General features: G+C 40.3%; 1 protein-coding gene across 1 annotated transcript in view; it reads left to right on the top strand.

Annotated features, from left to right (window-relative positions):
- The window catches only part of CUNH9orf3 (chromosome unknown C9orf3 homolog), a 303,413-nt gene that overhangs the window by 128,143 nt on the left and 162,389 nt on the right, over positions 1–12,881 (top strand). The window contains exon 10 of the mRNA XM_018557867.1: positions 3,374–3,417. Coding sequence (XP_018413369.1) covers positions 3,374–3,417 — 44 coding nt within the window. The remainder of the gene's footprint in view (positions 1–3,373; positions 3,418–12,881) is intronic.

The following is a 12,881-nucleotide window of genomic DNA, read 5'->3' as shown; positions in this document are numbered from 1 at the left end:
GAGTTATAATGCCTACACTCATTAAGGGCTGTGCTGCCCCATAGAATGGGGAACAGCCACATAATTAGTATCCCATAACCAGAACATAATGTCTGCATCACAACCATGGGTTCGTGACAGTGTGAGAAAACAGAGACTGGGACACATTAAGGACTGTGATACAGCTCTATTATTTGTGAGTGGAATTCAGGGACTTACCACAATGAGTGATCAGAGTCTGGGTCATACCAGAGGCTTTGCCATTGCTCTGAACTTGGAGACTTTTCTGTATGTTATAATACAACTTACCACAAATGAGAGAGGTTAGAGACTGGGTCAACCCAGTTGCTGTGTCCAGAATGCACAATAATGCCCATAGTACACATACTGGGAACATTTGCCTATTGCAAAGACATACTCACCAATAAAGTTTTCAGGGTCATACTAGAGGCTGTGTCATGGTCTTGGACCTGTAAAGAGTTCTGCGGCTAATAAACTGGTATATTCAATGTCTAGGAAAAGCCGCAAACAGTGCCCAATGCCCAAGGGTCACAGTATAAACAGGCCCCACAATGTTTGGTTCAGTAGTGTCAGGTACAACTTTCAAAGCAGTGCCAAGGATTAGCCAATCTGCATAGCTGCTGTATAAAGACAAGCTCAAACAGCACGTCAGTCTTGACTTGAGAAAAAAAATCATCCACGGTGTATTAACAATGTTAACAGAAAAGTAGAAATATGAAAAAATACTTGAACGGTTTTCATATGCACTGATCAACAGTACAGTGTAGAGAGCAGCTACATGTTTAATTCAATGCATTTAGTGCAAGGAGTGTTTTATGACATTTTCTCTGCTGAACTCCATGTAATCACTGGATGAATAGATCACAAACTGCCAAATACTGTTTTTCTCAGCATAATATTAGTTCAGCCCTTCAAATCCCCTATCCCATGTGACTCCAGAAGTCAATAAAGGAAAGCAGAATGTCTTCCTCATTCTCAGTCCTGGTCCATGGTTATTCTTTATCAAGATGTCAGTAGGAACTTACCTATTCTGCACTTTCCTAGTATTACTATGCAGTCTAGGAGACAACAGAGTTAGACCCAGTGCTCTCAGTAATCCACTCTCAGTAAAAGCCCAGGTGAGACATGTAATTTCTCTTTCTCCACAGTACAAGTGTAAGTTAGGAAGCTTGAGATGAGGAGTGTGGCGCATTTATGGTACATTTACTAATATACTCCTGGGACTCAAAATCCCAGAGCCACGCTGCACTTGGGAAGGATCCCAACAGCCTAACTGACATCTTGCTGCCTGACTGACAGCTGACTCTGCCCCTATAGAGCCAGAGCCAGCTGTACCTGCACCCTGTGCTAGAAGAATAGAGAGGGGAGGGGGTGATTGACAGTCAATGCTCTCTGCAGGGAGAAGACCTTGAACTGAGTGGTCAGCAGTTACATGTTCTTTCAGCTCTCAGTATGGAGCTGGAGTGTGACAGCTGCAGTGTCTCACACTGGCTCTAACTATTAAAAAGAGTATTTTTTACTCTCTCAACACTTCTCCTTTAACTTTCCCTGAGAATAAAAGATGAAAGCTATTTGGTCATTGCAGACAAACCCTCTGCTTTTGTTACTTTTTTCTTCTCTCCAAGCTTTTATAAATAGCTCCGTTGATATGTGTATATTATATGTCATTGTCTTTACATTAATACAGTATTTTTTAAAAAGTGTACATCCCTCAATAAAAGAAAGAGTGCTCTTTATAGAGCTGTCCTGTGTTTTTCAGACCTCTTATGAGGCTAACATACCTGCTTAAACTGCAAGCTCTGAAAAGTGTTGTACCCCTCTGCAAACTACAGAATGTAGAAATGTTTGCTGTGAATCTGATGTTGATGGTTTTGTTACCATGATTCTATGAGGGCGATTCAATAAAGGCTTTGTGACACAATTCTGGCATTATGGCTGTATCTAGAACTCTTAAAATTCCTAAAAGGTTTGCGACAGTTCCATAGTTAATACCGACGCATACAACAGATTCACAAAGTTCTTATTTGTAACACTTTTCTATTATGTCTCTATGGCGGCAACAAATACCACCATTGTGGAATGAAGACACCTAAAGGTTATTAAGACTTATGTCATGTTGGAGTAAGCAGGGCTGCATTATTGGTTGCTAGTAGGGATGTTCAGATACCAGTGTCGATACTTGGCATTTTCACGAGAACTACCAGGGTTACAGCTGGGAACTGGCCCCGGTGCTCCATCACTGTCCTGAAATCATTAGTCTGTATTGTTTTAGAAAAACTGCCACATGACAATAATCAAAAATGTATCAGTACTTGTATCTGTAAGTACTTGGACAAGTATCAGTACTTGAAAAAATGGTACCTTATATACACTGAGTGGCCAGATTATTATGACCACCTGACCTTTGTAGGCAAATGAGATATAGTTAGCTATAATTTTGCACTGAAGTTGCTAGAGGGCCAGACCATTATAAATAGGGAAGCAGGTTGTTTACCACGACAGTAGAAGTGATTTTTTTCTGAAGATATGGGTAAACAACGCGATTTAACAGCCTTTGAACGTGGGATGATTGTTGGCGCTCGGAGCCATGGAGCAAGTATCAGCAAAACAGCAGAATTTGTTAAATGTTCAAGAGCAGCTGTTGTTAAAGTGTTTAAAGACTGGACTGTCAGCCGAAAATCTGGGTCTGAACGTGCGAATTGTGGCCGCCAGCGACTAGTCAATGTTAGGGAAGAACGGAGAGTGGCAAGACTGGTACAAGACAAGAGAAGGGCAACAGTGCAGTGTCAGATTCCTCGCATCACCTTTCAACATCTCGTGGAGTCACGAGGCGGCCCAACTAAGTCATCTCGTGGAGTCACGAGGCGGCCCAACGAAGTCATCTCGTGGAGTTATCTCGTGGCCCAACGAAGTATTGATGGGGTGGTCATAATAATCTGGCCACTCAGTGTATATTTATTTAAAAAAACGAATCATACATTAAAACAGAGATGTACAAAACCCAGGAGCTCCGTATGCTCCTTAAAAATGAGAGCTGCCTCCTAACTTTTGAATTTTTCTCTAGTCCAGTCTTGAAGCTGGAAAAGTATCTCACGGTACTTGGTATCTGAACATCCCTAATTGCTAGTCCTCTGACACTGGCATTGCCCTATGATACAAAGTGATATTTTTCAGTATTTTGTTCCAAATAATCGTGATTCCATTAGGAACAGTCATTTTTCTTGGAGGTGTACAAGAAAGCTTTGTTATTTGATTCTTATATGTATATCTATATGTCCTGTAACATTAAGGAGCAGGCTAAGTTTGTATTTTAAGTTCACTGAACCTGTTCTAGACCAAGATGACAAGTAATATTTTATGTTGTGTCTTGCAGGATTTTCTACATATGCTGCTGAACCATTTTCCTGAACAAAATAAGTAAGTGATTCTACTTCCTGACTCTGCTTAGTGATATATAAAATGGATTACACTGGTGAAATAACGGATCCTTACATAAGCAGACAATGATTGATACAGTCTGTTACATGCTGTGTGAGGACTGAGGTTTATGGAAGAACTCTGGTGAAATTTTTCTATACGCCCTTGCAGTTTTATAAGCCCACACTGCAAGGGTTAAGTTGTGGGCTGACCCCACACTGCAAGGGTTAAGTTCTCCTTTTGGTTTAGAGAGGAAAATAACAAGGTTATAGTCAACTGATCCTCGGACCGGTCCCTTCTTTTTACTTAATCCCCCTCCGCTGAAGCCGTATAAGGTCTGTGATTTATTACGTTCTATACACAGTATATAGAATGTGAGGACACCAAAGGTCATACCGCCGTTGTCCGGCTCCGAGGGTCAGATGAGTATAATTTTGCTATTATTATTTAATATAGACCAAAACAAGCACATAACCCTTGTAGTGTGGGGGTAGCCCCACTGCAAGGGTTAATTTTAAAAAATCCCCGGAGTTCTGCTGTAAGATATTGTAAACAAAAGTTTGACAATGGTGGCATATTAGTAAACCATCTGAGTGCCTATAGATTGTTGGTCTGGCATACAGTACAAAGACAAGCTATAGTGTAACATGAAGCCAATGACAATTCTTTGGCAGCACAGGACCGTAGAATTAAACAACTTTGTGTTCTTCCGTGCATACAAAATACTGTGCTAAGATGATAAATATGAGGGCTGCCATTCCTGACCTCCATTTGAAAATGCTAGTCACCTGGTTGTTTATGGATTCAGTGTTTGGTCGCAGGCCTGCAACAAGCATGCAGCCAATGAATGTCAGAATTCCTTATCTCTTGATCAGTGATTACTTCGCTGTCTTCAATCAAAAAACTTAATGCTTTAGGGCCCATTCACCCCACATCCAAAATACCTCCAGACCAGACTGTTTCCAGATCCAAAATGCATCCCAATGTATCCCTCTGCTATTTTTGACCTCTGTTCCCACCAGCGCAGTCCGTTCCAGTCCAGAAAAATACTGCTTGTCCTATTTTGTCTGGTCTGGAATGCACTGGAACGCATCAAAAACGCATGAAATGCACTGGAACGCACCTGTAACATTTTAAGCTAAAAAATAAAAATTACAATCGCGGCAAAATCACAGCAGAAATGCAATGCACTATGTTCCATATCTGGTCCGGAGAATGGTGTGAACCCAGCCTTAAGGGAAGCACACTTTGCCAGTCACGTGTGTTTATCATATGCTTTGGACCCCTGAACTACATAGGTGTTGTAGAGAGTTATCCTTTGTGCTGCATTCATGTGTATTCACTGTCTGCTTCATATGAGCACGTGCAAGCCCTTTCAGAGAACAGATGTGTTACCTAAACCTATATATTTACAGAGTGACCCATATGTCAACTATGAAATGTAAACATGCTTTATATAGAAAACCGAGAATCAGAGCATCAAACGTTTCAACAGACGTGGAAAGAAAATGTATTCTCTGTAAAATCTATTAAAGAGATTAATGTATGGTTGCTGAAAGTTGTAAAATAATTACATACTGCAGTAGGTTTGTGTTTTAATAATCTACAACATCCACAAACCATAAAAAGCAAAAACAAAAGCAATTGTTTGTATTAGCACCCAAAGGAAACTTTTTGTGGCTTTTCTCCTAATACAGCTTCTAATTTAGTGGAGGGAAAATGATGACGAACAGATGCACACCACTGTCCTTGCTCTTTCCAGACCGGATGCTGTAAGAGAAACAGTTGACATGAGTTGTTAATTTTATGACTGCAGCTGAAAGTATAACTGCTCCAAACTTCCACTGGGACTGCAAAGATCACATGTTTGTTTTAGTAGGTCAGCTTGGTTATTAAGCTGAAAGAAGCTGCAAGCATACTGTACAAGGCAACAAACTCTAGACTTTTGAAAAGCAGTACAAAATTGTAGACGGACATATACTGTAAAAGATTCATTATTTACATTTGAACTGAAAAGAAATGAGTGAAATCTTAGCTCTCATGAAGAGCTACAAGCACTGCTGCTATCCAACACTTCTGTGTGCAGTGTGTATGATGCACAGGGCCTCAAGGGCAATGGGGCCCAAATTGCACTCACAGACTGCACATATTAGGGCCGTGGTGCCCAACAAGACAGCCCATGTGCCACATGCAGATTGTATTGTGGTGCACTGGGCCTGCCACTAGAGGATCCAATAACAATAACAGAGACAGCAGCAGCTCACTAGCTCTGCCTGCTGACACTGCCAGCGACCATCCAGAACCCCTGTTCCCACCCCTAGCTTGCAACCTCAGTATATTGCATGCAGAGTTGGTGGGGAAGGGCGTTTATTCACATTCTTCACTGACTGCCAACGTGTGTGTAAAGGGGGTGGGTGGGGGGAGATTAACACTGCCACTGACCACCAATGCAGAGAGAAAGGGGTAATTTACCTTATCCAATCTTTATCGAACTGTAGGCTTCCTTAGTATAGGATGTCAATACCAGGATATTGTTATCGAAAAAGAGAAAGCATACACCATAGCGCGTACATACAAACAGAGTATGATTTATTTAACACAGCATGGAATATCTCTAAGGAGTGTATGCAGGAGTTTCAAATCACTGCGGCCATCAGTCATAAGGTGCCCATACACTGCACGAAATCCCACGATCGTACGAGATTCGTGCAGTGTGAATGAAGACGTGCGACCGTTTCTACTGTAAGGTCGCACGTCTTTTGTCTAAGGAGCATGCTAGAAAACCAGCCGAAAATCTTACGATTTTCGGCTGGTTTGAATGATGCTCGGGAGACAAATGCCGAACGGCCCGGTGTCAGCATTGCGATCATCGGAAGCCCGATCTGCCTGTCCAAGATGGGCAGATCGTACGTTTTTTAAAATTACTTTACAATCATCGCAAGACTAAGGTCTTGCAAAGGTTGTAAAGTTTATGGCCAAATTTAGAGATCAATGTGGCGTCAGATGCTCCGCCCTATGCACATTACGCCCAGCGTGACTTCATCAAGGATCACAAGCATCTGACGTTCTAGGTCCTATACTGAGGAGGCCTACAGTTCGATAAAGATTGGAGGTTATTATTTCCCTACTAAAGAAATGATATACAGATCTGTCTGCTGGTCTGATTACATCATTGGATGACATCTGTGAGCGATTGGAGCTGAGGGCCCCCTCCCCTGGTTAAGAAGGGAATTGCCTGATTTGACCTTTTATTGAGGGTCTATCAATAAGGTGAGCACCCCTATATGTGGTGTGGTGCACGTGGTACATTTGGTGAGGAACAAGAAATATTCATCACTATTGCTGTTTATATATAGACATCTTCAGAGTTATGAACATTTATAGACTTCACATCTGATCCATTTACTATTCATTCACTGACATTTGTTTGAGTCACAGATTCTTTTATTGTTTTTTTTGTATTGCTCATTGTTGTAGCTCGGCACATTTAGTTATTTATTTTTCACGTATACACACTCACAGTGGGTGTACATTCCAGTGCCTTGTAGCTGTGAGCTTGCTTATTAGCGCAGTTCATTTTTATATATACATCTACTTTATGCAATTTTCTTTTCCAAAGCCCTGGAAGACGTTTTTGTACTGGAACACTTGGTACTGGGGTGTATGGCAAATATGCTAGCGTATAAGGTAGAGATTAGGCTGAAATTCTGTTGCACATGTTTCCTTTGAGGCGTACGAGAATGTCTGCCAAGTAGTCCCAGGCTACCCTATCAAATTCCTTTTCAGCATCCATTTATAAAAAGAAAATCCTTCTTTGTTATGTTGTTGTGTTTATCCTGGGTGGCCTTTATGTTCATAGTTGAGTGTTTTATTGCTAAGTTCATAGAAAAATATTTGACTCAGTATTAGGCATTGTTTTGTTTCTTTACCCAGTTCTTCTATGAGTTCCTGCTATGTTTTGGTCAGTTTGGTAGGGGTGTCAGCTGTATGTGACTTTTTATGGTTGCTTATAGATAACTTATCAGCTCGATTAATGTGGTGATGTGGCAAGGTGCCTTTGGGAAACAAATATCGGCCTTCCCCAGCTGCCAATCAGTCATTGAGCTTGAAAGGTGTATGCTTGGGAAATGGGATTGCAACCCCTTTGGTTTTTGGATGTCATGTTTGTTTCATTAGATACCATTGAGAATCTGTGATTTTGATAGTCTAGGCATTCTGGGTATTTGTGCAGAAAACCATTTTTTTTCTCTATTTTTTGCTTATGTCGTTGCTTTAAGGTTCGGGACCTTTTCATAGTATTAAGTCTTTTGACATTAACAGAAAACTATTTTTCTATGGTGGCAGGGGGAGACACTTTAGAAAAAGTCACTGTCGGACTTGTTTTGCATCAAGAGAGAAGCTACAGTATACAGGTGAAACTCGAATAATTAGAATATCGTGCAAAGTTCATTTATTTCACTAATGCAACTTAAAAGGTGAAACTAATATATGAGATAGACTCATTACATGCAAAGCAAGATAATTCAAGCCGTGATTTGTCATAATTGTGATGATTATGGCTTACAGCTCATGAAAACCCCAAGAACCCCAAATCCACAACCTCAAAAAAGTAGATTATTACATGCAATCAATAAAACAAGTATTGTACATAGAACAATATCAGACCTCTCAAAAGTACAAGCATGCATATGTACTCGGTACTTGGTTTTGGGCCCCTTTTGCAGCACTTACTGCAATTACTTTTGCACGATATTCTAATTATTCGAGTTTCACCTGTATATGGGTGTGTAGCAGGTGAAGGATAGGAGATTGGACATCTGTTTAGCTATCATGTTCGCAAGTGGGGTATCATGTTCGCAGGTGGGGTATCCTTTGTATCAGCAGAGCAAGTAGGTCCAGTAGCTGTAAGAACTTTGTAGTTTGATAACTATCATATCAGCCTAGCCATGTCAATTTAAGTGGGTAACAAAGTCCAGAGAAAAAAAAGAGATACCATGTATCAGTTTTAAAACAGGCCAATCCAGGGCTGCCACACTTCCAAGCTTTCCCTGTGATTCCCATTCAAGAGTACATTGTTTGAATTATATCCGGGGGAGCTATGGCTCTGTACAGAGCTATGACATGCTATGACATGCCGGAGTAAAGCGAATGTTATAAATTAGCTTCCTTAGCCTAAAATACAGTGACCAGCAAATTGGTTCCCCAAGGGATCAGGGGCCACCAGGTGTCATGGATGGCTCGGGATTCATCTGAGATACAGAAAATACAGGATTACAGAATAATGGAGCAGCAATGAAAGCATACTGTATGATAGGGAGCAAGACTCCTAAATGTGAAGGATCCATTAATCGATAATGAGAATAGTTGTCAACTATTCTCATTATCGATTAGTTGGATCCCCTAGCTCTCTCCTCCATGCTGGGAGGAGGGCACAGCAAGCAGTGGGTGGGTGCAATAGCCAGCCTGCTATTGCAATTTGAAATGGCCAATAGCAGGCTGACTTTTGCACCAGCCCACTACCCGCTGTATGTACATTCTGCTGCCATCTGCGGAATTTTGCCACTGGCAGCTGTCATTCCTGGCTGGAGCTATTCAAGCGCCATGTGTTTACAATACAATTATTATTTTTTTAATTATAAAGGTGGGAAAAAAGTAATGTTCGGTTTCGGCCTGACAAATTCTGCTGCGGGAGGTTCCATTCATTTCATTGGCACCCCAAATGCACCTCCCACCCACAGTGTGATTTGCCCGCACTGGAACGCACAGTACCGCAATGTCGTGCATTCCAGTGCGGTGCGATTGCAAAAAATTGTGCATGCAGTTTTATTCTGAAGTAAATTTTGTTTGTAACACTGCATTTGTGTTTTTTATTTTAAATTAAGGATGGTATTTATTAATTTTTTTTTATTCGATTATTCAATGAATAAAAAAAATAATCGGCCAACGAATTGATTATGAAAACAATCATTAGTTGCAGCCCTAATCAAGGACTCTTCTCAGCAGTCTATGTAAGGGCGGGTAGCAAGTCACATCAGTATAATACACAGACAATAATGTGTCTGCGTTCCGGGTGCGGGCAATTGCACTGCGGGCGGGGTGGCGTTCCTGTGGTGCCATTTACTTAAATGCACCGCCATGCCCCCTCCCGCCCCTGAACACAGGGAGCTAGCCAGCTTGTGTTCCAGAGGCTGAGCGCACTGGAACGCGGAGTTTGTGGTGTGAACCGGCCCAAAAATTTTTTCCACAGTACTGTATAGATAATCTATGTAGTGTATGATATCTGTATGCCTAGAAAGTCATTGCTACATTTTGCAGAAAAACAAAACTTTTTAGTATAAAATGACATAAACCAGAGCATGTGTCTGTGTATTTGAAATATGATCTAGGCATTTGTAGTAAACAGTGCCATACTCTAAACTGAAGTATTTTCTTCCTTAGCATGCACAGCTCCTGTTCTTTATTTTTTCCTTCTGCTATTTCAAGTAAAAGCTATTATATATTTACACTCAGGACCAGGTTCTGTAACCACTCACCATGACTTGTGATTGGCTAAGCCCATTTTCCAACATATCTTTGCCAAGTTATGCTTATTTTGTTGCCAGCATTAAGAATTTGTGGTTTTTATTTTACTGCTAGCTCTTTGTGAAAATTCTATTTCAATAGTATTCAGACATTAAATGAATGATCATTTCCTGAAAAGGAGAGTATGGTTCCTGATTCAATAAAAAGGTTTAGCCAGTGTTATTTTTAAAAGAAAAAAATGTGTATACATTTCTCTTTTTTGGGGGAATAATGCATGGGAGTCAGTGCACTGCTTGAATCATCCTGAAACTAAATTAAATTGGAAACCATTTTAAAAAAAAGTTTTGCTTCATGTTGTCAACATTAGTTACATTTAGGCTAATAACAGTACTCCACTGGGTGTATATTAGGTTTGTATCTAATAAGAGGGTGCAGAGTTCAGTAATTCTTAGCAAAGTACAGAAACGCATGTCAAGCAATCAAATAAGTCAGCCACAACTCTGGATTTTATCATTGCATTTTGAATGGATGGGTAACAAGAAACTGTAATATAAAATCACTGTGTTGCACTGTGGAACAGAAAACACAGCCAGCATATGTACTAGGACATTGGGATAATAAATAAAGGGCATTTTTTCTGAAAAAAGGATGGAGAGCAATAAACAGCAAGGATATAAAATTAAAATGGCCTGCTGATGGCTATGTGAGTAGGTCACGCTTCTACAGATCTCCCTAGTTCCAAATGTTGCTCCTTATCTTATGCCTGTCCATTCACCACACCACACCATAACCTCAGTTAACAAAAAGAACATCTGAACGGCACACAACTCCAGGCATTCTTTCAACCATCCCAACAAATGCAAGCCAGGCCATTGCCACCCTACCACACTTGCCATGTTGGCTACACCTGGGCAAGCTCCACCACCTTCTTACAATTCTCTGTCTCAGAGTCTGGATCTAAAGTTCTTCCCTACACCATCCCAGAAGACACCAACCTCGGCAACCAGGCAGTTTTCCACACTTAGTGATGATGGAGACTTGAATGATCTCTGAGCCTACACTAAATCTCTGGCCATATGGTCCAACCTAGAACGTTATGCTCTTAGGGTAGAGGAAACCAATAACACAGAAACAGTGGTGAAGACATCACCCTATCCCAGGTAGAAGCTTTGGGGAAAAACAAAGGAGATAATCTTAGGACTCCAGGATGGTCATAAAAGAGTCCTTAATAACCACACGGCCCAATGACAAGATTATCTTTTCTATCTGGTCAACCTAGAAAATTAAATGCTGCAAAATAATATCAGGATCTGCGGCATCCCTGAGAGCGGTGGCAATGGCCAATATCGCCAAATTGATTTTCAACTGACTCCTGGGCACAAAAGACCAGGACCTGGAAATAGACAGGACACATACAACCATACATAGAACACTTGGCCTAATAAGTCCTGACCTACATAAGGCAGGCACATCATTTGTTGCATACACTTGTATTCTATATTAAGATGTTTAATGGTAAACTGATTAAACTTTTACCAGATCTCTCTTTTAACCTACAGTTCTGCAAACAGATCTAACCATTCCCAACCCTATCCAAAACAAATAAAATAAATAAAACGAAAAAAAACAAAACCAAAACAGCTTCTCTTTAATATGGACAATTAGGTGTTGGACCAATTCAGAGGTTCACATACATATGTCTTTGTTTGACCCGGCTTTGAATGCTTTTTTTTTTGTTCGTTTTTTTGTTGTTTTTTTTTAACCAAACCTGTCTGACCAAACTGTTGGCACTCAGATGATGATCCATTTTTTTTTTTTGTAAAATGGATACTCAAAAAACATTTACTCTAGAATAAGTGTCCGCTAAGTGCACTATGTGCATGTTGTGGTTCATTCATTATTAGTTTCGGTGGGTGTTCATGCCTGAAATTGTTGGAAGCAGACGAAATTTAGCTGTTCTGAGATGAGATGGAGCTTTTTATGAAAGTTTAGGCTGCATCATTAGTAACTTTTCCTGTTTTCTAAGCTCACTATTAATTTAATTTGGCATTTAGGGTAATATAATTCTGTAGGGGGTGTTATATTTGAAAGGGCAGTGCACCTCAAATTATGGCTTTTTGCATACTAAATGTAAACATTTTCTAAATTGAATAAAATTAATAAAAATTAAAAGCAAAAAATGTTAAACTTACATCGGCTATTGGTGAGACTTTTATTTAGTTTTACAATTTTTTTGTTTTAATTGGTAGGTAATGCAGCATACCCTTGCTTGCCATGGCTCCTTGTCTAGCTCCATTAAAGTCTAGCAATCAACCTCCTGAAACACTGCTATTTCAGCACGTGAAAGTGTGTGCACACCGCCTGGTTGTCATGGAAAAATGTTGGCTTGCAAACTATTTTGGCAGAGAAACTAAAAACTCTGCATATTGGTTTGTGCAAAGCCTTTCTCGAATTAGGTACTAATGCACTTGTGAAGCTAAGGAATTTTTTTTTTCCATGCAAAAGTTTGTACCAGGGTCAAACTATTTTATTGTATAGTGAGTCATTATTTTAGTACCACTTCCAATCACATTGAGTTTTACAAGACATGTGAACATGCAAGAATACAAACATACATCAGCAACATATTGGATTGAACTTACTGTGAATGCAAAGGAAAATAAAAACCCAGAAAATAAACAGCTCCTATAGAGGATATCTGTATCTGAATAATGGGCTTAAATGGGTCTACCTGGAAACACATAGTAGGAATTGTATTGGTGGTGGTCAGTTTAGTAAATATAGGAGCCTCATGTGCAGTCCATGATATGTCTTGAGGGCCGCACAATAGCTTTGTTCTTGTAATTTTGCTATTATTAACTATAAAAATTAGGCCCGGATTTGTTCTCTCTGCTGCCCCAAGGCTAGGTTCCTCAATGTGCCCCAACTACCCGCCAACCCCC

Source organism: Nanorana parkeri, unplaced genomic scaffold (genome assembly GCF_000935625.1).
Source record: "Nanorana parkeri isolate BGI_ZX_2015 unplaced genomic scaffold, ASM93562v1 scaffold307, whole genome shotgun sequence".
In the NCBI taxonomy this organism is placed as follows: domain Eukaryota; kingdom Metazoa; phylum Chordata; class Amphibia; order Anura; family Dicroglossidae; genus Nanorana; species Nanorana parkeri.
The sequence above is the reverse complement of the archived record's forward strand: the minus strand, read 5'-3'. Positions and strand labels throughout refer to the sequence as shown.